This window comes from Toxotes jaculatrix, chromosome 16 (genome assembly GCF_017976425.1).
Source record: "Toxotes jaculatrix isolate fToxJac2 chromosome 16, fToxJac2.pri, whole genome shotgun sequence".
Lineage (NCBI taxonomy): Eukaryota > Metazoa > Chordata > Actinopteri > Toxotidae > Toxotes > Toxotes jaculatrix.
Genome location: NC_054409.1, coordinates 1,191,868 through 1,219,031, shown reverse-complemented (window position 1 = coordinate 1,219,031; position 27,164 = coordinate 1,191,868). Strand labels below are relative to the sequence as shown.

The 27,164-nt window shown below is 41.1% G+C and overlaps 1 protein-coding gene across 1 annotated transcript in view; it reads left to right on the top strand.

Moving 5' to 3' along the window:
* Positions 1-1,548: 1,548 nt before the first annotated feature.
* Positions 1,549-27,164, top strand: part of LOC121195753 (NACHT, LRR and PYD domains-containing protein 12-like) — a 180,173-nt gene continuing 154,557 nt past the window's right edge. The window contains exons 1-4 of the mRNA XM_041059412.1: positions 1,549-1,698; positions 20,423-20,642; positions 20,808-22,605; positions 23,081-23,254. Of these exons, the coding sequence (XP_040915346.1) occupies positions 1,549-1,698; positions 20,423-20,642; positions 20,808-22,605; positions 23,081-23,254 (2,342 nt within the window). The remainder of the gene's footprint in view (positions 1,699-20,422; positions 20,643-20,807; positions 22,606-23,080; positions 23,255-27,164) is intronic.

The window sequence follows — 27,164 nt, the reverse complement described above, 5'->3', positions numbered from 1 at the left end:
GATGATGTTTAACCCAGCACGTGCTTCATGGTTCACTTCTGTTTATCTGAACATCTCAGCTGCCATCCCTGGTGGGGTGAGTGCAAAGAGGTTTGGAAACAATATAGAGATGACATTTCTGGAAATCACATTCAAAATGATCAACTTTACTCAGTACCCTAAAACAGCTCCTATTGGCCCACATTTTCTCTGCTCCTCCTCTGTTTAGGGGCCAGGAACCATGGTCAAGCCCTAAATGTTACATGGACACTTTTCTTCATCACTACAGAAGTGTTTGTTTTTGTACAAGTTCATGTGTAAAGCTGGAAATACTGCACACACAGCTAATTTTAGCCTCTGGAATAAACTCTGTGTGAGTTAAAATCAGCTCAGTCTGAGTGAACATGTGTGACCATCAAATAGACTCTGTGGCAGAGTTAAAATAACTGAATAACTGAGTTAACTTGAACTCCTCCTGGTGTTAAAATACTCATCCCTCACTGAGTGTAACTCTATAATTTAGTTAATTTCAATATAAACTCTTCTCCAGTGCTGACACCTCACACTCAAAATGTGTTTTATTTAAAGTTTTTAGAATTAAAATGTATTATTATATTTAGTTTTATGGGAAAATGACCACCAAACACCAACCTGATGAATTTTTTTTTTTTTTTTTTTGCTTTTATTTGTGCAAATACATTTAAAAATTCAACACATGACACTTTGAATTAATTGCTGTCTTAAAACTGTAAAATTTAACAGCACACAGGCAGCAAATAATGTCAATGAAAAACATTTGTGAAGTTGCACAAAACACTGTAAACAACACATTACTGCATAATAAAATGTCTGCAAATGTATAAAAAACTGACACATTTCTCTGTAGTGCATTGTGTAACTTTTTTTTTTTTTTTGGTCGCTGCTCGTGCGGTCGACCTGTAGATCGTGAGGCAGTTTTTCTAATATTTGCACTTTGTATATAGATTCTTATAAGCTTAGTCCTACAGACTGCTTAATATCATCGCCAATCGTTTCTTCTCTTTTTTCGTTGGACGTTGGCTAATACCTTTGTTTTATCCCGCTAACTACAAAGTGAGTAGTGACCATTTTTCTCCCTTGTTTACACATTGCCTGGTTACGCTGCTGGATCCCTGCTCACAGATTACAACGAGCTTTGAGCAAACCAAGGATCGCAACATGTCCAACTGTGGATTATTATGGACTCTGCTTTTGTATTTTTGTGGTTATCAGCGGACATGATAATGGCAAACCACAGCCATCACAATCTCCCAGCTGGACAACGAGTCACTTACTCCAGAGACTTTCTGCTGCGGCTCGCACTTCCTCCATCGAGCCCACTGACAAAGACACATTCCCTGAGGAAATCCGACGGAACATTGACTCCACAAACAACATGAAAAAGAAGGTAACCAGGAGGGAGAAGAAAAAAGGGCGGAGTTAGAGCTAGACTGAAGAGGGAGAAACACAGATGTCGTGCGCTCACATCTATCATCCTGGTGAATATGCGCTCTTTGAGCAACAAGGTGGACGAGCTGCAGCCCAATGTACATGCACGGATATAGAAGTGCATCAGTGCTCGCTTTCACAGAAACTTGGCTTGGCAATAATGACAGTGATGACACGCTGCACATCGACGGCTTTGCCCCCGGATCCGACTCGACCGGGACACAGAACGCACTGGGAAGCTACATGGCGGAGGTGTGTGTTTCTACGTAAACACATGCTGGTGCTCCACGGTCGTCGTCAGAGAGGAGCTGTGCAATGCAGACATTGAGCTTCTGGGCGTCTCTCTTCGCCCCTTCTATCTTCCAAGGGAATTCCCCCAGCTCTTCTTCATCCTGGTTTACATTCATCCCAGAGCAAATGCAACTGCAGCTGCTGAACACATAAAGGACACTGTAAACAGACTAGAACTCATGTCACCAGACTCTCCTAAATTCATACTGGGTGACTTCAATCACTGCACAGTTGACAAATCCCTGAAAGGATTTCAGCAGTACATCACCTGCACGATCCAACTAAAGAAAACACTGGATAAATGTTATGGATCTATCCCCAATGCATATAAGTCTATTGCTCTTCCTCCTCTGGGCTCCACAGACCACCACACCATCCTGTTGGCACCAGCCTACATCCTGGTCATAAGGAGAATAGAGAGGACTGTCAAAAACATCAAGCAATGGACTAATGACAGCATTGCCTGGTCCTGACAATATCAGTGGACATGTCTTACGGCACTGTGCAGAGCAGCTGGGAGGTGTGGTGCAGCTGCTGTTCCAGATGTCTCCTCTGCATTCAACATCCTGCAGCCACACATCCTGGCAGAGAAACTACACCATCGTTTCCACCTGCCGGAGCAACTAATCCATTGGGTCATAAACTTCCTGACCAACAGATCACAGAGTGCTGGTCAGTAACACCCTCTCAGACCTCATCTTCACCCTAACCCTAACCCCCCCCCATCCCCTATGCTATTACTGTGTTGACTGTGTAAACTCTTCATGTGCCTTGAATTGCCCCCCAGGGGACAAATAAAGTTCTTTGATTTGATTTGAGGTAGACGACTACTCACTTTACAGTTCAAGTATAAAACAGTAAGAGAACTAATTCAGATTAGAAATCAGATTATACAACTGTCTGATACAATATAACATTATGAATCACAACCATCTGAGCATCAAACCATTTGAAATATCTTAATCTCTCTCTTTCTAGAATCAGTTCACTCTGTGTAGTGTCACTCACTTGGAAAGCATGGAAGTGATCATGGAAACAAGTTTCATGCTCAATCAAAACAAAAAACACTTTGTGCAAAATGATTGATGTTATTTTGCTGAACAATGGTTCATGTTTTCATCAGTACCAGTGCACACAAAGAGTCCAACACCATACTCAGCTCCACAGCATTTCACCCACTGTGTGACAGACGATGGCTTCACAATCAAGGTGAAGAGATGCTGTTATATGTTCAGAAAAATCCAGTGTTTCAACTGAACACATTTTAACTGGAGCAGACTCAACTGTTTTTAAGGACAGGCATTCCCAGTGATAGCTGCTTGATAACCTGCTTGACAAAATCCTCTAAATTTTCAGTTGTATAAAGAACTACAGTATTTGGTTCACCACTCCCCAAAAGCTTGGCTATAACTGAAGCACACACGTGTTTGTTGTGAGTAGAACCTGAAGGAGCTGCTTCAGTATTTTGGAAATGAGATGAAGTATTTCATCAGTTACAGACTGAGAATTGTTTACTGTCTCTGTGTCGTTGTTGAAAGGGATCTGGTTAGACACACTTGTGTTATCAATGGAGCTGTGTATCTTAATGAGATGTCTCCTGAATCCACAATAACTAGAGAGACTTTTACCTGGATACATGGCATGAATTCATTTGAGGTTCCTGAACAAAAGCAACACTGAAGCAAAGGATGAATTACAGAGAAAACATCTCAACATTTTGGCTAAATAAGCTACTTATGGTTTGTTTAAGAGCTTTGCTCTGAGCTCTTTTACTCTGTCTGCAAAAATGTGTACAGGCTGGAGAGAGAGTCATCATACTTCACACTGAAAACAAAATGTGAGTTGAACAGCTCATCAAAAGCACCAAAGGATGTACATGACTGACATGACAGAAGCTTTTTGTCCAAGACAATATAAAAGGTGAAAACCTGGGTCTTTGAAGTTTCTGTGGAAAGAAGATATGGCTGATGGGTTCCTTCAGTGGTCAGGAGATGATCCTCAAGGCTTTGGGACGACTGAAACAAGAGAAATATGTTTACAAAAATGTGTTTATAAAACTCAGCAACATCTACAGTATTTGGAAGTTTTGACAAACCTTCTGAAATTTTACCAGATGATCCGTTGTCTCTCCGACGCTGATCTTTGTGGGACGCTTTCTTCCAGCTGGTTGTGGAGTGAGAAGATGAAGCAGCACCAGAAGAGAAGCCATGTTGCTGTCCCACTCTGAGGACAGAGTGAAAAGTACTTTTACACTCATTATATATATTAAGTAGTGTGTTTATGATATTGCTCTGTGCATTGTTCTAATGGTTTTACTATGATCTTAAACATATACACATATAACAACTATTAATGGCCCAGTCATTATAAATCTGTGCTGGAGAGCAAAGCAATGTTCAGCCCTCACACTGAATCTTAACTGCAGACTTAAGTGGCCTATTTAGACTCAGAGATGCTTTTGTAAAATAAATCAATAAAAACACAATAAACTGACGACTGTTGGACGACTCACATAACTGCATTACTATTCTGATGATAACTGTACCTGCTTCATCAGCAGTGTCAGATCCTTCATTCAGGGCAGCTTTCAGTTTTTTAATAATTATTTCTAATAAATAATGATTAAAATCTAGTTGTTTACAAGTTGCAAGGACACTGTCCATCAAAGGCTGGCATCCAGAATCACTTGTGTCTCTGCTTAAAGTGCTTGAGACTGACAGTGTATCTGTCAGACTTGGAGAGGAGGAGCCTTCACACCCTTGCTGCAGGACACTTAGATCTGAAGATCACACACACACAAGTATAAGGCAAATAAAATCTAAAGTCCAGCACATTAAAACTATATCACATACCTGGCTGGATATTACCTGTCTCAAGACAAAACATTACCATTACCTATAACTCTGCTTACCACAAGTAGTGAGGGTCACATATTCTGTCAGGTCTGAACGATCAGCCAGGTTCATAGATGCTTCAGTAGATGGGAGGTCTGAAATGCAGACAACACATACAGCTTAATATGAACTGATTAAATACTGTACTTTGGAATTCTTATCATCCACTTCTCACAATCACATATTTTGGTCTGTGTCAAGATACAAATCTCTCAAAATATAAGTGCAGCAAAATAGGAATTTTAAAACACATCCTCATCCACCTCTGCTCCCTGTTGATCTGTGACTTTCAGTGTTGTAGTCTCTGGGATAAGAAACTTCTGCTGGACTATACCATAACAACTCCACGTTACAAAATGTTTACATCTTTATTCATTTAATACTAAACATCTGACTGACCTGCACTGAGAAAATCTGAGAAGCAAGCCTCTTCCAGTTTAATGTCCTTCTTCTTCCCTCCATGTTGTACTTTGATCAACATGTTGGTTTGACATAAAGGAAGAAAATGTCATATGTCTGAGAATAACATGTTCAAGTTAAAATTTATCCCAACTACACACTGTTAAAATACACGTTTCTCACCGCTGTTCAAAACAGCAAGGCTACAGTTTATAAGCTCAACTGTTAGCATGCTAGCCAAAACTGACTTTTCAGCTGCGTCTGCGCCGTTGAGCCGGAAATTATTCTCTTAAAACACCGACATGCGGTTGCATTGTTGGATGGTTATTTACAAAACAGTATTAATTACCTTCAAGATGCGCGTCGTCATTAATTTGTGAAGCTTATCAAACAGTTTGTCATTACCGTCATACAGACACATCACACGCCACAGACAGTATGGCCGACATTAACGTTTGAGTGAAAGCTAACAGCTCCACAATGGCAGCTAAGAACAGTTAGCTAACTAATGCTGCGGGAGCTACTTGCTCTAAATAATGGAGTAAAAGCAATGGGGTTACGTTCAACATCAAGTTCGCAGTCATTAGCGGTACTATGTAAGTAGATAAAGTGAGAACAATGACAAAATATCACGCATTTAAAGTACTTTCTGATAAAAATCATGCTCTTACCAGCCTTGTGACGACGTTCCTTGTGCTGCTCATGCCGCGATAAAATGCGTCGTGAACTCCAGGGACAGAGTTAAAACCAGATCCTGAACACCAGGGAATAAACTCCAAAATTCAACTCGGCCTGGGTGAACACCTTAACACAAACTGTAGTCAGAGTTATACAATAAACTCCAGAAATGTAACTCTTTCACACTTTTTTGCCTGACTCCAGATTTTAGTACTTTAGTACAGCTGCTGCTGTCCTTGGTGCTGAATTCACCAACCCAGCTGAATGGTCCTGAGTGATTATTGTTGTAATTCATTTGGTATTTTTGAGAAGATTGAATATCATTAGTATGGGTTATGTTTGGTTAGTGTTAGGCTTTCAGTTATGATGTGTCCTCATAACTATATTACATTATGTGTGTGTGTGTGTGTGTGTGTGAGAGAGAGAGAGTTTGTCCTTTGATGCCTTTGATGTATCAACATTCTACAGCCTGATGTCACAGGCTGCAGTAAGTGGACACACAGCCAGAGACAAGTTCAGAAGTCAAACAGGAGCAGAAACAGTTGGACTGGACAGGACTTGCTCATGATTTAGGAAGAAAGAAGCACTCAGATATTTCTGCACAATTACTGACAAGGAAGGGAGGAGCTACTGCTGTTACAAGGACAAGAGGAAACTACAGGAAAGTCCAGATCACCTCCAAGGTTTTCAGTAAGTCAAACCTTTTTTAGTTGATGTCAGTGTTTCAGTTCAGTGGGATGTGTTTGTTAAATTGACATGATGTCTAATCACACAAGAACTTCAGCCCAAAGGTTTCAGTACATGTTCAGTTTATTTATGCTGATTGTATCTGTGAGATTTTCATATTGTCAACTTAGGTTTCCATTTTTGGTTCAAAGCATTGTGGTTTGTGTTAAAGGAAAGGTGCCTATTTTTTACAAGTTTGTCTTTTAAACTTCAAATGTTCAAAAACATTCACATGCTTTTATGTAAATTGAAATCATTTGTGGTTGTTGCTCTGGATCCTCCTAAATGATGGAGCATAAAATCCACAGTCCATGTCCTGTGTAAAAGGAACTTCCAAAGTTCAAAAGAAGCAAACATGAGGCTTCAGCAGTCTGACTTATATAGTTGAAACAGGCGTCCTCCAAGTCTTTTTATTATTTATGTTGAAGATCAACCTCCAGTGCTTTGCATGTGGAACAGTAGTTTGTCTGCAGCCACAGATCCAGACTCTGCAGCTCTGGAGGTGGAAGTAACTGCAGAGACGAGAAAGCACAACACCATGGGAGAGAGAAGAAGCCAAGTTAGTAACATACATTAATGGGATATGAATGTGTACAGATGGAGAGGGAGAGGAGGAGAGAGGAAATCAGTGCATCATGGGAAGTCTTCCAGCAGTGTAGACCTATAGCAGCATAACTAGTGGCTCATTCAGGAAAGCCTTACTCAGCTCTGACTATAAGGTTCATCAAAAGGGAAAGTTTTAAGCCTCCTCTTAAACATGGAGAGGGCGTCTGCCTCCAAGACCCAAACTAGTAGATGGTTCCACAGTAGAGGAGCCTGATATCTGAGGGCTCTGCCTCCCATTCTCTCTATTGGAGACTTTAGGAACCACAAGTAAACCTGCATTCTGGGAACACAATGTTCCAGGGTAGTAGGGGATGGCTGCACTGCTGCTGTGACCCGGCTTGGTAACACAGCCGGCCATTGCCAACTCTTAACATTCTCCTCTCCTTAGCTGTGTCTTCAGTAGCTAAACTTGTGTATCTATGCTGAAGATTAGAGAGAAAGCTCTGTTCTAAAACGTCTCTCTGTTTTCAGCTCTCAGGACTTTTGCAGCTTCTACCTCAGTCTCTACAGTTTGGAGTTTAGTCTCACTCCTGTGCTCTTGTTTGTACTTTGGGATATCAGCCTTATGTCACTGTTTACTGATCAGTTACAGCCATATCAGAGCTGTGTTATGTTACTGATAATGCAAACCAAACTTTTCCCGCTTAACTGGGAAAAAGTTGTAGGAATCTGTGACCCTCTCTTGCTGCTGGCTCCGAGGCCCACTTCCTGGTCGCCCGTCCCAGTGTTAGCCGCAGGTTGCTGCTAGCCTCCACTGTTGCTGAGTGGACACGCTCAGCTTCTCTCTCCCTCAGGTGATCACACGTAGCCTGATCGAGAATTATTTGCCAGCTGCTTTGTCCTGCACGGAGAAGAAATACTGCTGCTTTGCCTTGTTCTACCTTACCGGGGTGTTTCTGCCGCGGTTCTCCGCTGCGGTTCTGCCGGTCGCTCCGGTGTTGCCGCTGTCGGGCTGCGCAGGTGGACAACGCAATCACCCCCTACCTACGCGAGTATTGAATGGACAGTTTCGTTCGCCTTGGGCCTGGACTTTTAAAAATTGAATGAATGCACGGTGGGGTTGCTCTTTATTTAATGCCCCCATTTCCTTTGTTGCATTTAGTTAGAATGGGTTTTGGGTTATTGTTTATTATTATTATTATTATTATTATTATTATTATTATTATTATTATTATAGCTTTATTTCTATTAGGTTAGGTTATTTGGTTTATTAAATATTGTGTTTAACTAGGTCCTGTGCTGGTTTGTTTGTTTTTTTCTTTTTCTTTCTTTTCTTGTTTAATTTTTTTGACGTTCTGTGATTCAATTAGCCCTGATATTCAGTTGGATTTTGTCTTTCTTTTGTTTCTTGACTGTTTCTTTTGCTTGTGACAAGAATTTTATGTTATGTTTAGTTACTGATATTCTTAGTGCTTTGATTAAGCATTGAGTTTGTAAGCATTTATTTATTGTTTTCTTTTGTTAGTATTTGTATATTGGTTATTTGTTTTCCTTTGTTTTCCACTAATTTTATTTCCTTGTCCCCTTTTCAGTGGCTGAGAGCCGAAGGTGGTGGCGGTCGTGGTGCCGGGTGGTGGTTTCCCCCTCACCCCTCTCCTCGAGCTGGCCCCCTGGTAAGCCTCAGCCCTGATAGGGTCTCCCCCCTTTCCCCTCACGTCCCCTGTGTGTGAATGGTGTTTTATAGTATTTTAATACTCTGTGTGTGAATGGTGTTTTTGTAATGTTTAAAGACATACTGAAGTTATTTTGAAATAAAGTATATTGATTATTGCTCTGGAACCACGTCTCTGCCCGTTGTAAAATGAACCTGGGTGCCTTGGAGTTGGTACAGTTGGCTAAAACTATTTCCTTGGGCGAAATTCCCAAGGTGGCGTTGTCTGGCTTCGTAGGTTGCTCTTAGTTGGGTGTTGTAGTGATCAACACCATCCGCTATCTGCTACAACCCCCATTATCATCTATCTCATCTCTCTCGCTCGCCACACTCAGATCAACAACTTCATTTGCTGTGCAGTAAAGTGGAAAACCCCTTTTTTCACTGTTCCAGCACAGTTTGAGTGTTAGTGACCATTCATATCATGACTTGATGTGACTACAACCAACACAATGGAAAATCCTGTTTCTATCTCTAACACTGAAATATCACATTCAGTGTGCAGCTCACACTGTTGGTGGTCGGCGTCTTCAGACTCCCTGAAAGCTGACATACAGTATCAGTTTAAGAAGGTAGTATTTTTATTTTGGATGAAACACATCCAGGTGTATCACTGTCCCTGTATAATGTGCTGACTTCAAAACATTAAATTCCTAAACCATCACTGAAGTTCATTGAGCAGAAGTGACTGTTACATGTCCAGGCTCCACAGTATACCATGGACCTTCTGCACCCCCACACCATGAGCTGATCTCTTAGGTCAGGACTTTCTAAATGTACCTCGGACATGTTTTAAGACTCAGGAAGATTGTGCTTTCCAGTTTGCAGCCTCTAAACTTTGGAATAATCTCCCAGTAAGTCTGAGGTGTGTGGACTCTGTGGACTCTTTCACAAAGCAGATACAAATCCATCTGTTCAGACAGGTTTTTAGGTAACGTAGTATTTTCTGTTTACACTTGTGTTCTATATCTTCTCCTCTCTTGTATTTTATCTGCTGTTCTTATTGTTTTATTTGTTTCTCTCTCTTTGACTGTGAAGCAGTGTGTGATTAGATTAGAGCCTTTGTGGAGGCAGAGTGATGAGTCTGTGCTTTAAATGACAACTGGGATTGTGGCCAAAAACTTCTTACCTAAAAATACAAAACACTGCTTCATCTTTGATAGACTTGATAATGAGCTCACAATGAAACTAATCTCACTTAAAGTCTTAATCATTGTTCTCCTTCAAATCTTATACCAACAGCCTGTAAAAGAAACAGTGTTCTCCTGTTGGCTTTTTAATTAGCTGTTGAATTTAATGTTTTATTAGTGATATGATTGTCAGTTGTTAATGTGAATCACAGTATGTTGCCTCTTAAATACAGTCACAGCAGTGTTTGTCCTTCAGAGCTGTGCAGAGGCTGAACTGGGCTGTGTCTCTTTTGTCAGAGTGAGGTGTAAAGGTGCTCTCATGAGTGTTTGTCTGCTGACTGCTGGTAGAAATGAGTGTAAAGTGTCTTTCTGTCTCCTGTCAGTCCATAATAAGTCCTCCTTCAAGGACTCCAGGACTGGTTTCAGAGGGTTCTTCATCTCTTTCTGCTCTCTGTGCTTTGCACCACCTACATTCCAACTTTGAGAAGAGTTTTTGTCCATCAGATCTTTGTTTTTTCATCAATACAGTAATGTGCTCTTTCCCCACACTCTGGTTTTCCTGTGACTTTGCAGTAGACATTATTTTCTGTGTTCACCTCTTTATTGAAAGTGAGGAGTGATATTCACTATCTCTCCATTGCCACAGACAGTTTTAGTTGTTGTTTCTGCAACAGATCAGCTGCTGCACAGAGAATCATTTTGACTCATGTTTCTTTTAGATCTCGTTCAACTTCTCTTGTGCTGTTAGACCTTAAATCCACAGAGTCCTGCTGTATGTTGGTCTCTTCTCTGCATCACACTGAGATAACAGTTACACCTGTCACCTGAATCAAGTAGGAAGCTGATGGTGAAAGTTAAAGCTGACACTATATCATCATGTTCTGGGAGTAGAAGCTGTAAAATAACCAGGCTGGATGGAAGGAGGAAGCTTTTTTTTCCTCCAACATTATTTCATCATTATTTTCAGTTACTGGTATTTTCTCAGTCTGGGTCCAGAAACAAAACTTTCTTTGTTTACTACAATGACTTTAAGGTGATTCTTCATCTGTTTGTAAGTTTGTGTTTTAATTGTATTTCTTTTATTTCTCTCTCTTCTGTTGTGGGGCTCCTGTCTCCTGATCTCCTTCATCCTGGATCTTCTTCTTCAGATCCTAAAACAATGACTTATTTTTATGCTGGTGTGAGAGTTTACATGCAAGTGTGTTTGTTACCTGTGAATCACATTGTGGTTAAGTTTGTGTTTGGGAGATTTCCTCCATGTGTTTATGGAAACAGATGAAGGTATCAGGTCATTCCATTATCTGATGATCTCTACCTGTTAAACCATCCAAAGCAGCTCTGCAGTGTTTCCATCTGTGTTCATGTTGCTGTTTGAGGGTTAAGACTTGGTTTCAGGGTTAGAATTGGGTTTTGGTTAGAGTTAGGGTAAGGGCTAGGGAATGCATTATGTCAGCAAGTGTCCTCACAAATAAATAAGTACAAGTATGTGTGTGTGAGAGAGAGAGAGAGAGTGTTTGTCCTTTGATGCCTTTGATGTATCAACATTCTACAGTCTGATGTCACAGGCTGCAGTAAGTGGACACACAGCCAGAGACAAGTTCAGAAGTCAAACAGGAGCAGAAACAGTTGGACTGGACAGGACTTGCTCATGATTTAGGAAGAAAGAAGCACTCAGATATTTCTGCACAATTATTGACAGGGAAGGGAGGAGCTACTGCTGTTACAAGGACAAGAGGAAACTACAGGAAAGTCCAGATCACCTCCAAGGTTTTCAGTACATGTTAGTAGTTCATGTCAGTGTTTAGTTTAGAAGTTAATGTTTTGAAATGTTTTGTCCAAATGATATGTTTCTGAAACTGTGACGGCAAGTAATCATACTCATAAACCCGGTGGTTTGATTGTGTGCTTATCATTCATGGACAATATTGTTTTTTTTTTAATGCTGATCATGATTGTGAGATATTCTCATGGTTGCTCAACTTCTTAACTTTGTTTTGGTGTGATGCACTGTAGTTTGTGTTAAAGGAAAGGATTTCTAGGAAGTCTGTACTGTCTGCAACAAGATCCTTTCTAAAGAAATTCTAATGGAAATGATGGAGTTGGATGTCATAGCACAAAGTGGAGTGTGCTGTGTGTTATTTTAGGAAGTTACGTCAATGTACTGTAGGTCAGGTCTGTGATGTATTATGATACTTGATGGAGGACTTCACTTTAAGTGCTGTGAACAGGAAACAGTTTGATGTGTTGGTAAAATCTTCTTATTTCCAATGTGTGAATCATTTTCATCATCTCTCAAGATTTGGCCCAAAAACAAAGAAGCACAGTTTAAGACTCAGGAGAAATAATCTCCCAGTCCAATGCAAACTAACCAGCACACACTGTTTCCACTTCTACAATCATCTACTTATTATTGTGCTTTAAAGTTTCAGCCTTCTTACATTTACCTATCACTGAGTCCACTTGTGTCTTATACTGAACACTAGGTTCAAATCTCCTTTTGGCTTTGAGCCTTGATTTTTAGTTCATTTCCAGTGCAATACAATTATGTCCTGTAGTAAATCTGCAGAATGAGTCGTAGGACTTAAAGCTAGATCAGCTGTTGCATGAAGCGTTTCAGGCTGTGCTCATGTTCACCCTCTTTGGTTAAGGGACAGTAAAACAATCAGTGATTTCCTTCCTGCCTTGAAAACCTTAGTCCTGAAACTGGAATCTAAAATATGTTGATGTGTTTGAGGTGGCATGTGATGCATTTGGATGAGTGTTCATTTGCAGTGTTTTGAGTGTAGGAGGAAAACTGTTGATGACTGTGAGGACAGAATAAGTTTGGAAGTTTAACTCTGCCACTTTAGACTCTCAGCTCTGATTCTTGTTTTCTGCTCCATGCAGCTCATCTACAGGACTGTATTAAGTCCTAGTTGTTGAAGGATCTTAATTATTAAGCAGTGAAACTATTTCATATGAGGAAATGGTGCATTCATTCTTTGAAATGTTTCCTTTCTTCTGTTTCCTTGTCTTTTGATGATGGTCACTAAGCTCCAAATCTTGTATCTGTTCAGAATTCAGCCTCAGTCAGTGTGAGAGAGCTGATATGTTTAAAGGTTCATAGACTGAAAAGGTTCTGAGAAGTTCTCTTGAAAAATGGATCCTAAATTTAACTTTAACAAACTGCACAGTCCTGAAGCACTAATGAAATATTTGATTGGTGTGTTGGAGTAAAGTGAGACGCACACACACACACATCTTGTTTAGATGTAACAGAGCCCACAGCCATTCTGAAGAATGACTCAATCAGAAAATACATTTGGCCTTTGAGGAATTTAATTGTGTGCCTACTCCAAATGCTATGCTAGGTCTATGTGCAGCAGCTTGTGTGAGACATTATGTTTCTGTTTGTTTACTATGAGACTGTGAATATTATTAGCTGACTGGATGAATAGAACACAAGAGAGATTTGTTTGTGCAGATAGATGAGACCTTAATGTGTCTACTAACCCTTATTTAAAGATGCAAGCACACAATCATCTTGACATCTTGATAGGAAAAGTAGGATGAAGGAAAAGTTCTCACTGCAGCAGCTGTAGAATTTTATTATTATGACCACAATTACACCACAAGAGCCAGTTTGACTCTGTCATTTCCAGGCTCTGTGTTTCCAGTTCACTATTAAACACAATGATGTACTTTATTTCTTCATGATGACTCTTGAAAGTTTTTGAAGAGAGAGGAGAAAATTTCTTCTGTCATTTTTCCCTTTTTTTTCTCACAAAACTCGTTTTAAAGATTTTCATGATTCGAAGAAAAACACATTTTCTTGGTGGTCGGAGAAAATGAGGAACTGTTCCATCATTTATCCAGAAGTTTCTATAGTAATGTGATCATTATTCTGTGACTGTGACAGGAGGAGTTCAGTGAATTGATGTGACTCGTCTGTGCTCTTTCACTGCTCATTTTAATGAAGTATATATTCCCTCTCTGTATTATGATATTGGATTGTAACTCAGCTTTACCACAACACTGTCATTGTACACCTGTATGTTTTGTTCACCTTGTTGATCCATCTGTCTTCCTGTATTCATTCTCTCACTCCCTCGCTCACTACAACCACATACACTAAATACACTAAACTGTAGTAAATCCATTATGTGTGAAACATAATGTGTCTGGATGATGTTCAGAGGAAACAGATTTTCTGAATGAATGAGGTAATGAAGTTTATTAACAGCAGTGGAGGTGGGAGACTGGGGTTTGTATCCAGAGTCCACTCTGTGGTTAGGTTTGGTATTTACAGCTATTTAACAATACACACAAGCTAACTTGCATACGGCCTAATACAAATGTCCCACACACACATTTCATCAGAGAGACCAGCTCTCAGAAATAAGTCCAGCAGTGGAGACGGTCCAACAGGCTCCACATGTTTGTGCACTACTCTACTACTGTGCTGAGAGGAGACTGTACTGAAGCTGTCAGCTGTACCATCAGCCTCTGAGGCTGCTCTGCTCTCTGTGTCACACACTGCTACTGTACATGAAGACTGCTGTCAGCTCGGCTCAGCTCCACTCATCACTAACTTCATTTAGAGCAAACAGAGCTCTGCTGTAACAGGAAGCAGCAGAAAGTCAGAGGAGCGCAGACCTCTCTGTCATGTCAGGTGTTTTCAGGAAGAAAAAGAGTGAAACGATCCGTTGCCTTGAAATCCAAAGAGGAAAGCGACGGCGGGGATCCACACGGTGTGTATCCAGAAGTAAAGCATGGTGTCCTTTAATCAGCTGCAAAAGCTCCGCGCTCTTCCCGACGAAGCTCCGTGTCCAGCGGTTCATTTCCAGAAGAGAAAGCGCTGCAGATGAAGCCGAGCGGAGAAAGAAATCCAAGTGTGAACGCTGCTGATGAACACAAGAGCTGGAGACTCTGTCGCTGCTTCTTCTGCTGCTTTCACACGGACATTAGCGACCCCTACCGGAACTGTTATCCAGAGAGGAAGAGACTGTGTCTGTGTGTGAGTCCTCTGTCCAACTCATTTCATTCAGCACCACAACCATGATTTGTCACATGGAGTGAAGTGAAGCCAGTGAAGAGGAGGGGAATGGGAGGAGGAAGCAACACAAAGTGTTTGCTGGTCTCTGATGGGATCTTAGCCAGCAGTTTGTCTCTGTGTTATTCTGTCTCTGCACCGTTAAACATTCATACTCAGGTGGACAGTCACAGTGGACACTGTCTAATGTCCAGAGGAAAAAAAAAAAAGGTCTATCACATATTAAAGCTGTGTGATGTTCACTGACACTGACCATGTGTAGTTTAAATACACGTGTGCAAGTTTATTTTCCTTAAGACAGAAGATGAGCTGATTAATGCAGGAAACAACATGAGTCAGACTCAAGTATCTGCCTTTATAATTCTAAATGAGCTGAGGACAAAAGGTGAAGACAACAGCTCATATGGAAAATTGGCACATTAGGAAAACAAATTATTTGTGTGAATAACATTAGTGCATATTTTCCACTTTTGATATATGATGGTATTATAAAAATATATATGTCTTTTCAGTCTAAAATCCTTCTAGTGTATCTACAGGAGCTGATTAGTCCCATATATACAGTGGTGTTCCAGTATATGTCAGAGGTCAAAGTGAAGACAGTCTAGTTGGTCTCATTGGATAAAGCCAGTTATCTGTGTGCAAACAAGCGTGACAGCAGATTTATTGCACTTAGTTCTGTCAGAGCCACTGAAGCTGTTTCTTTACTTTTTATTCTTCCCTCCAGCTGCAGTGAGAACATCTACAGAAGAAACATTATTATTATTATTATTATTATTTACTGTCCAACGCAGTAAAGTGTAAATGATGGACATTTACTCAACACAACTTTTTATTTCCACTGTCACAGGATAGAAAGAACAAAGAACTTTACAGTGACAAAAGTGCACATTTGTCCACCTGCTGTTTCCATAATGTCTCTACATGTTGTGGGCTTCACTTGGTTTTTGGATCTTTGTCCTCACACAGAAGAGACACTGCTTTAACTGTATGTTTAGGGTGGTCCTCCTGCTGAAAGATGAACCTCTGCCCCAGTCTCAAGTCTTTTGCAGCCTCTAACAGGTTTTCATCCAGGATTGCCCTGTATTTAGCTCCATCCATCTTCCCATCAACTCTGACCAGCTTCCTGTCCCTGCTGAAGAAAATCACCCCCACAGCATGATGCTGCCACCACCATGTTTCAAGGTGGGGATGGTGTGTTCAGGTTGATGTGCAGTTTTCAGTTTCCGCCACACATAGTGGTTTGCATGTAGGCCAGAAAGTTCAATTTTGGTTTCATCTGACCACAGCACCTTCTTCTACATGTTTTCTGTGTTCTCTTACGTGGCTTGTGGCAAACTTCAAATGAGACTTCTTATTGCTTTCTTTCAACAATGGCTTTCTTCTTGCCACTCTTCCATAAAAGCCAGATTTGTGGAGTGTGTAACTAATTGTCCTGTGGACAGATTCTCCCACCTGAGCTGTGGATTTCTGCAGCTCCTTCCGAGTTACCATCAGCCCTTTGGCTGCTTCTCTGATTAATACTCTCCTTGCCCTTCTTGTCAGTTTATGTGGACGTCCATGTCTTGGTGAGGTTGCAGTTGTGCCATATGCTTTCCATTTTCAAATGATGGATTAAACAGTGCTCTGTGAGATGTTCAGAACTTGGGATATTCTTTTATAACCTAACCCTGCTTTAAACTTCTCCACAACTTTATCCCTCACCTGTCTGGTGTGTTCCTTAGTCTTCATGAAGCTGTTTGTTCACTCATGTTCTCTAACAAACCTCTGAGTCCTTCACAGAACAGCTGTATTTATACTGAGATTGAAGTACATACAGGTGGACTCTATTTACTAATTAGGTGACTTCTGAAGGCACTTGGTTGCATTGGATTTTATTTAGGGGTATCAGAGTAAAGGGGGATGAATACATATGCACACCACACTTTTCAGATTTTTATTTGTATAAAATCTTAAACACAAAGTATCATTTTCTTCCACTTCACAGTTGTGCACCACTTTGTGTTGGTCTATCACATAAAATCACAATAAAATACATTTAATTTTTGTTCTGCTTTATTCTTGAATTCCTTGTTTTAATTTGAAATGATTAAGGCCCAGTAGGCCCAATTTATCACCTTGATGTTAGTAACCTATTTTGACGTGATTGATGTATTTGTGTGTAACTGTAGATGCTACAACAGCGTCAGCTTGGCATGTTATCTAAAGACTAAAGCTGATTCTAAATGTTGCAGCGTGAGCACTGACAGGAACAAGGAAAAGAGTGTCAGTGTGGTGTGTTCAGAGTTGTAGTTACTGACAGTGACCACTGGAGGGCAGTGATCATGGTAGTTTCTCTGTGAACAGTCCAGTTCCATCCACATGAATGTGAAGCCTGAACATCTGTGTTGAAGACATCACTGTTGAAATGGAGAATTTAGTTCCATTGGAGCTCAGCTGATTCAACTGATCAATAATCAATGATAATGAAAACATCAAAAAGCAGCAGAGTGTGTGTGTGTTCACACTGGGAGTCATGAGGAGGTTTCATGTCTTAATAACACTTCAGCATGTGAACTTCAGTCTGACTGAGACCCAGTCCAACCAGTCACACTGCATATTTGGATAATGAAGAGACAACACACACACACACACACACATACCACTCTGGGCAAGGCCTTGCAGTTTACTTTCACTTTGACCAAACTTTGTGGCGCAGATTATTTTCTCCATCTGAAGGTAAATGTCATGTCAATGTTTTAATGTTTTATTCGTCAACACTCACCTGTTGTTACCTTGGATTTCTGACCTTTGACTTATTGTGGGGTTTTTTTCTTTTTTGTGTGTGTTTGTGTCAGTAAAAGTGCGCTAAGAACTTAGAGTCTTTCCTACACTGACAGGAGAGAGCTGCAGAGGGATGAAGTTCATGGAAAAACTGAGTAAGTGGAGCTCTTGATTGGTTTGATTTGTCTTCATTAAAGGGACATGGTTTTCTCTAGTTCGTGGAAAATGTTGACAGTGACGACGAGTTTGTTTAAATCAGGAGGAGGTTTGAAACAGTTGTCGTCTCAAACTGAAATATCAGCTTGAAAACTTTAGACGTGTAAAGATGGCCGTTTGTTCATGATACTCGTGTGTGTGTGTGTGTGTGTGTGTGTGTGTGTGTGTGTGTTTCAACACACGAGAAACTGTGAAAAGTCCTGATGAACTTTACAGACGATATTGAACCATGGTGAAATTACAGGATATGGTCTGTAACAGACATGGACTCATGGGCCTCCTTCTCAGAGCAGGAGGAGCAGCTGATATTTCTATAGAAGAAATGATGGAGATGATGATTCATGTAAAACATTTGAAGTTAAGGTTTTAGTCTCTTGGAGATACAGAATGTTCACTGACTCAAATCCTGCTTCGTAGTACAGGCCTCAGGCCTCTGGTCCTCCTCCAACAGGAACTAGATTCTTTATGTAAAATTGTACTTAAACGTGATCAATGATTAAATGAAAGAGATTTCATTTAAAAAAAGTTTTAATATTATTGGAAAGGCTTTGTTGAAGCTGTCAGTCTTTTATTTTGAAAAGCATGTACAAGTTGTTTGGAATCTAATACTTTTGTAAGTAACTTAGTACTTTTATTGCAGTGCTGCGCTGAAACTCCAGTGTTTCTATTTTCTGCTTCTTTATACTTTTACTTTACAACTTTTCAGAGGGAAATATTTTACTGTTTTACTACAGTTATTTTTCAGATTAAGATTTGAAATAAAAACCAAATGAGTCTGTTCTGCATGATGAGCACTTTGACTTTTGACAGTTGAAGTACAGTATTAAGTATTTTACTGAAATTAGAAAGCAGGATTTTTAGATTGTGTCAGATAAAACCAGTGGATCTCAGTCTGTGTGTCAGTGAATGGAAATGCTCGTCCCTGGATCCTGTGTGTGCTGCTCTGCACTTCACTGCAGCTTCATGACCCCATCTAGTGGACTGACAGTGGAAGTGCAGAAGCTGATGGCAGCTTCCTCTGCCTCACACTGCTGTCTGACTGCATTCAACTGACACTGATATGAAAGAGGAAAAAAGAGCCAATCAGTGGAGGAGCAGCTGATATTTCTACAGGACAAATGATAGAGAAGATGATTTCAGTTGATGTGCAAATGAATGATTTGTGTTTTCTCTCCACATGAAGGTAGAAAGTGTGTGTGAGCTGATGTGGATGTGAATTCAGCATCATGAATCAGTGTGAGGACAGAGAGGAGGGAGCCCCTCCCCCTAAAAGCAGTCTGTGTGGGGACCATGAGATCCAGACCAAAGCTCAGAGGTGAGATGAGGATCTCTAACTGTCCATGACTCTTCTCCATGTCAGAGCTCAGCACTCACATCACTGCACCATCATTATTCACACTCAAAGCTCTGTGTGTGTTGTGTTGAAGGCCAGAGCAGCAGCACACACCAGACTCTGCTGGACCTGGACCTGAACATGAACCTGAGCCCAGCTGTGTGTCCATGAAGAGTGACGGGTCAATGCGTGGCCTCATTGATTTTCAAAGACAGCCTCTCTTTGCTGCAAAGAAGTGAGCTGCAACTGACTACATGTTTTTTTCTTTACTGTGAGAACCTTGTGTGAATAATAGATATGTTGTCCCTGTCCCCATGTCCCTGATGGTCTTAATCTCTGTGTTCACTAGGATCCATCAGAAACCAGACTTCCCTGTACCGGAGCCCAGCTGTGTGTCCATGAAGAGTGACGGGTCAATGCATGGCCTCATTGATTTCAAAGGACAGCCTCCCTCTGCTGCAAAGAAGTGAGCTGCAGCTGAGTTTAAAATGTATCAGACAGCTGTCCTGTATAACTGGTCTTCTATGAAAGATGAAGTAATTGTGTTTTGTCTCCAGGCTTCATGAATGACACAGTATATGAACATGATCAGGCTGAAACACAGGCTTTAGAGACAAAGTTGATGTTTCTCTTTTCAAGAAAAGCACTTCTTATGTTCTTATATGTGTCATTCAGATCAGAACTAAAACTCCCTGTAACTCAGCACCTATCCAGTTCCAGTGTTTGTGTTAGTGTCCTGTAGCAGAGGTGAGACTTCTGTCAAACCCAGTGTGAGTCCTTAAAACTCATCATTTAAAAGGTGGACTTGTTGTGATGACTCTAGGTCATGAGGTACAGAACTGATTGCTTGTTTCCTCTCATTGAGAAAGTCACAGCACAGTAGTGTTTGCTTTAATCAGGACAGTCACCACAGAACATAAAAGCAGCTGTTGTTTGTGTACAAAGCATAAAACACTCACAGATGCTGCAAACATAATGTGAGCTAATTCTTCATGATTCCTCCACAGAGTGGACCAGGAGAGCTCAGAGGTTCCCAGTGCTCAGTCTGCCCAGCAGCATCAAACACACCTGGACTCCATATTTATGGTCTGTACATGGACAACAACTACTTTGACATCTGTTGTGTTGACAATAATCTCCATGCTGCACTTTTTAGAGCAGTAGATTGTCAGTGTGTCCACCATGGATCTGATGTTTGGCTCCATGGTTTTACTTTGATTGTGTCATTCATATAGTTTTCTGTTCCAGCTGCTGGAGGAGAACATTGTCACTTTTGTGAAGAAGGAGCTGAAGAAGGTCCAGAAGGTTGTGAGTCCAGATTACCCAGAATGCTCAGAGAGTCAGAGGGAGGATGAAGAGGTGTTGGACGGTGAGGATGAAGAGCAGAGGAGGAGCAGCAGAGAGGCTTTTGTGAAGATCACAGTGAACTTCCTGAGGAGAATGAAGCAGGAGGAGCTGGCTGACTGTCTGCACAGCAGTAAGAGGATTTCTCTAAAGATTCAACATGATGGACAAATGGGACATTTACTAACGTCTCAAGACATGGAGGGACATATGTTCATGTGTGTTCTTTAGGGGGACGAACATGTCATGTTTTCTTTATGAATCAGTCATTGATGTTGTTTCTTGTTTGTTCATTCAGGACATGTTGCTGCAGTTTGTCAACGTAAACTTAAATCTACTCTGAAGAAGAAGTTCCAGTGTGTGTTTGAGGGGATCTCTAAAGCAGGAAACCCAACCCTTCTGAATCAGATCTACACAGAGCTCTACATCACAGAGGGAGGGACTGGAGAGGTCAATGATGAACATGAGGTCAGACAGATTGAAACAGCATCCAGGAAACCAGCCAGACCAGAAACAAGCATCAGACAAGAAGACATCTTTAAAGCCTCACCTGGAAGAGATGGACCAATCAGAACAGTGATGACAAAGGGAGTGGCTGGCATTGGGAAAACAGTCTTAACACAGAAGTTGACTCTGGACTGGGCTGAAGACAAAGCCAACCAGGACATACACTTCACATTTCCATTCACGTTCAGAGAGCTGAATGTGCTGAAAGAGAAAAAGTTCAGCTTGGTGGAACTTGTTCATCAGTTCTTTCCTGAAACCAAAGAAGCAGGACTCTGCAGGTTTGAAGAGGTCGAGGTTCTGTTCATCTTTGACGGTCTGGATGAGTGTCGACTTCCTCTGGACTTCCACAACACTGAGATCCTGACTGATGTTACAGAGTCCACCTCAGTGGATGTGCTGCTGACAAACCTCATCAGGGGGAAACTGCTTCCCTCTGCTCGCCTCTGGATAACCACACGACCTGCAGCAGCCAATCAGATCCCTCCTGAGTGTGTTGACATGGTGACAGAGGTCAGAGGGTTCACTGACCCACAGAAGGAGGAGTACTTCAGGAAGAGGTTCAGAGAGGAGGAGCAGGTCAGAAGGATCATCTCCCACATCAAGACTTCACGAAGCCTCCACATCATGTGCCACATCCCGGTCTTCTGCTGGATCTCTGCTACAGTTCTGGAGGATGTGCTGAAAACCAGAGAGGGAGGAGGGCTGCCCAAGACCCTGACTGAGATGTACATCCACTTCCTGGTTGTTCAGTCCAAACTGAAGAATGTTAAGTATGATGGAGGAGCTGAGACAGATCCACACTGGAGTCCAGAGACCAGGAATATGTTTGGGTCTCTGGGAAAACTGGCTTTTGAGCAGCTGCAGAAAGGAAACCTGATCTTCTATGAATCAGACCTGACAGAGTGTGGCATCGATATCAGAGCAGCCTCAGTGTACTCAGGAGTGTTCACACAGGTCTTTAAAGAGGAGAGAGGACTGTACCAGGACAAGGTGTTCTGCTTCGTCCATCTGAGTGTTCAGGAGTTTCTGGCTGCTCTTCATGTCCATCTGACCTTCATCAACTCTGGAGTCAATCTGCTGTCAAAAAAGAAATCATCTTCCCAAAGACTGAAAATAATAACAGGTAAATTTGCAGCCTTCTATCAGAGGGCTGTGGACAAGGCCTTACAGAGTCCAAATGGACACCTGGACTTGTTCCTCCGCTTCCTCTTGGGTCTTTCACTGCAAACCAATCAGACTCTCCTACGAGGTCTGCTGACACAGACAGGAAGTGGCTCACAGACCAATCAGCAAACAGTCCAGTACATCAAGAAGAAGATTGAAGAGACTCCCTCTGCAGAGCAAAGCATCAACCTGTTCCACTGTCTGAATGAACTGAATGATCGTTCTCTAGTGGAGCAGATCCAACAGTCCCTCAGTTCAGGACGTCTCTCCACAGAAAAACTGTCTCCTGCTCAGTGGTCAGCTCTGGTCTTCATCTTACTGTCATCAGAAAAAGATCTGGACGTGTTTGACCTGAAGAAATACTCTGATTCAGAGGAGGCTCTTCTGAAGCTGCTGCCAGTTGTCAAAGCCTCTAACAAAGCTCTGTAAGTGTATAGATAGTTGGATTTATTCATCATTATATTTAGTGTAAAATCCTTTGCAGTCATTGACTGTAGTATCCATTATTATATTTTAAAGTCAATGTGCTGAGATCCCAAATAACATATCATGTCTAACTGTCCAAATACTTACGGACTTTACTGTACATGTCTGTTTATTACTGATTGTGTCATATTTAACTGTCATGTCTCCAACTTGTTGAGAATAAAACAGAAAGGATTTGAATCAGAGCCAATGAAAGATGATCATCAATGTAGAAACTCCTCATTGGTTAGCAGGTGGATAAAGAGCTGATATTTCTGCTTCACTCAACAAATCTGTGTTTGATGTTTGGCCCAGTTTTCAAATGCAGGTCTGTTAGTTTGCTGTGAGCTGCAGAACAAACTGAGAGTTTTGTTCCTTTGATTGTCCTTTCAACACAAATGTTATTTGACTTTTTCTTCATTGTTTCCTCTTCAGACTGAGCAGCTGTAACCTCTCAGAGAGAAGCTGTGAAGCTCTGTCCTCAGTTCTCAGCTCCCAGTCCTCTAGTCTGAGACACCTGGACCTGAGTAACAACAAGCTGCGGGATTCAGGGGTAAAGCTTCTGTCTGCTGGGTTGAAGAGTCCACACTGTAGACTGGAGACTCTGAGGTCAGTTCATTGTCTGTTACTGTTGTAGATCTTATATCTTTAATCCACAACTGAACCTGGTTTATCTTCATACAGAACTTGAATCCATTTATCATTCATTGAATGAATGAGATTGTAAATAGTTGTTGTTCCATATTGTGACTTTTTCTTATCTCAGACTAAGAATTATTCCTTCAGTTTCACTTCATTTCAGTCAGTTGTCATGAATAATGTCTGTTGACTTCAATGAAACCTTCAGAACTCACACACTCGTATTTGTCACAGTCTAATGTTTTCTAAATGAATGAACTTATTGTACTACTACCACAAGTCATATGAAAATGAAAATTTTAACCCTTGCTCAAAGTTCAACACAGATGCATGTTAAATCAATAGTTGGCAGTTTGACAGCTGATTACTCTGAAAGTACACAGTGGCAGTACTTCATATGACTTGTGGTAGTAGTACAGTAAGTACTGCATCTAAAAATATTAAAGTCATTGACTACTTATGGACAGAAAAATTTTAACCCTTCCTCAAAGTTGAAAACAGATGCATATGTTAAGTCAATAGTTGGCAGTTTGACAGCTGAGTACACAGTGGTAGTACTTATACCTTTAAAAAAAAATATATATATATATGACATTCGCTACAACGCGCTTGCTCCTATTTGGAAAGGTGAACGTGTTGTTCGTCCCTACGTACCGTAAATGTTAGTTGCAACGCGCATTTGAAATACAGGGGCGGCTGATTTGACTAAGCAGTAGCAAATAGCGGCTGGCTTGACCGCAGTAACACATTCCTGTCCCAGCTCTGTTTTACCGGCTGCGGCTCAAGCTCTCACTCCTGCTGCTCCTCGTCCGACTCCATTCTGACCGACTGATCAGGTAAATAGCTCGTTTATTTACGTTTGTTTTCGTGGAGCTGGGGCTTCTGGGAAACGCATCGGGTTGCCTTCGTTCATTTAGAGAATAAATATAAACTCATGAAACAGAGAAGTATCATCACTTAATCCATTGATTTCAACAATGTAACTGTATTCTGAATACTATCTATTTAAACTGTAACTGTAATGGAATACAGTTACTCAGAATGTGTATTCTGAATACGTAACGCCGTTACATGTATTCCGTTACTCCCCAACACTGCGTATGGAACTGGTTTGGGTTTTCTCCAAACGACAAAGCGCAAACAACTGTCATTTGTAAAGTTTGCACAGAGAAGGTTCGAGCTTCGGATGGAAACACAACGAACCTCTTTAACCACCTGAAGAGGCAGCATCCGAAACAATTAGCTGAGAGCCAAGCAGCGAGGCCAACCACACATCAGCCAGTGGTAACGGCTAAAGACATTACACAGAAACAACCAACTATAACACAAGCCTTTGATAAAAGCACGCTGTGTGAGAGAAGTAGCAAACGGTGGAAAGAGGTGACTCTTTTATCTTTAGGGCTAAGTTTTTACATAGAGAATAGTTTGGTTCTAAATTAACTTCACTGTAAAAATGAACTGATAAAATCGTGATAGTGATTTTACCATTAACAAACCGTGATGTGATGTTTTTGCCATATCACCCACCCCTAATTTCTCCTAAAGACAGATCACATCTCTCTGATCACATCATGTTGAAAAGAATTCAACCTTATTGGTTTGTTAATTGTGTTTGTGCTCGATCAGTTTTGTGTTGACAACAAATCATTATTCAGTCGTCTGCCACGCTCGTCTAAATATTTCATCCTTTCATATTTAAATATGTGCAGCTCTGATATTGTCAGTCCATTAGTTTCATTTGTACCTTTTGGTAAAAGTCAGCCCATGTTGCAGCTAATGGACGTGAAGCTAACAGCAGCAGGTAGCTCACAGAGAGAGATCATCTTTAGCAGCTGTCACTGTTCACTGAGCTCAACTGGAGAAAAATATCCTGGAGTCAGAGAAAAATCCTGGACAGTAAAAATGTTTTTCTAATGGAGACGGCCTCATGATAACTTAGTGGAGTCAGATCAGAGTTCTCACTTATTCCAAATGGTTTTCCTTATGGCTCCAAATAAAAGTCAAAGACTTGAGCAGGGTTTATTTAAAGGGAGACAGGAGCAGAGTCATGATGGGGACATGTTGGACAGGACAGTTTTTCAGCTTCCAGAGGTTGTGGTCCATCAGTCAGTGAAGGTGAGGCTGTAGAGTGTGTGAGGGACATGAATTCTTCTGGAGCTTCTGGAGAGGAGAAAGGACTCTCTGTTGTAATGACTACAAAAAGAAGGCAGCTGAGACCAGTCACAGTGTTTGGGATTTAGAGCAGGTACACACTGGATATAGATGTGAAAAAGCTGCTGTTTCCTAACAAATCCCACTTTATTTAACAATCATCTGACTGTTGAATCTCTGAGAAATCAAACATGGAGTGAATGAAGAGATCTTTGGATGACAGAGTTTAGGAAAGTTTTCAAAGCTCTGTTATGAATGAAAACCACTTTGTGCTCAGTCTCTGTTGAGTTGAATGAATGTTTTCGTTGTGGATCCAGGAAATAGACTCTACACGAGAGACATGATAGAATGTGTTGAACTGCTCCTTCCTCCACCAGCCTATGATACCAAACTGCAGTGAGGACAAGCTCAGCGGGAGTCTGTTCTCTGAGCAACTAATTCCAGTAAGAGCAGTTTCCAATGAGCAGATCTCACACACTGACAAACTACAGTCTCCATGACTGGAGCGTCTGGGGTCAAAGGTCAGAACCACCCTCAGGACTTATTACAGAAGACAGTGCAACAGTGATTCATCAGTGTATAGATACATGTCAGTAAATGTTTACCACACTCCATGAAGATCAAACTGCAGCAAAAGCTCAGATCTTCTGCTACAGCTGCTCATTTCTACCTGTCAACAGGTGCAGAGCTCTTCAACAAACAGGTTTTACACCTGGTTAAAGTCATAGAGGTGATGATGATGAACGACACCATCAGATCTGATGTTTGTAAAAAGGCTGGAAGCTGTTTCCAAACAGAGCTGTGAAGCTGAGAGTTGAAGGATGACACCAACAACTCCTTTAATCTGCATCTGACATCTGACTGTTGTTTTCAGATCCAGCTGTGAACATGTGGACTTCTCATTTTAACTGCACAAACCTACTGAGCTACTAAATATATTGATCCTCTAATGACAGACCTGACTGATATGAATCTGTGTTGACATGAACAGGTGTGTGAATGTTGTGGTGACATGTGGATGATGTGTGTAGAAGGCTGACATGATGATGATCCACAGCAACAGAAGGACACAGTCACTCTGCTCATGTTAGAGAGAAGCTCATTGATTAGGACATATCTGATTGGATTATCAATGATTTTCATCTTCATCTGTTATCCTTTATTCAGGTTGAGTTACTGCAGTTTGTCAGAGATCAGCTGTGCTTCTCTGGCCTCAGCTCTGAAGTCCAACCCCTCCCATCTGAGACACCTGGACCTGAGTGAAAACAACCTGCAGGATTCAGGACTGAAGGATCTGTGTGGTTTTCTGCAGAGTCCAGACTGTGGACTGGAGACTCTGAGGTCAGACTCCATTGTTTACTTGTGTGCTGAGATGAATATGATGTGAAAGTTGTGCTGACAGTAAAGTGCAGACATCACACTGATATTATACTGATCCACACTGAGGATCTTCATGGTAAAGTCTGTTTTCTTCTTCTGTGGTTTAGTCCACTGACTGTGGCAGAGCAATGTTGAGCTACAGATTTCAAAGCTTCATTTAACAAGAAAAAAGCTTCACTCTTTAAATCACATCCAAGTTTTTTCCACACTCACATCAACAAATATATATTCAGTATTTTCTTCTTCCAACACGACTAGAAAGTGATGAGACTAAAGTCAAAGTGACTCAGATATTCAGAGCAAACTCAGCATGTTTGTTAAATGTCGTCACCGTTACATGAAGTGAAAA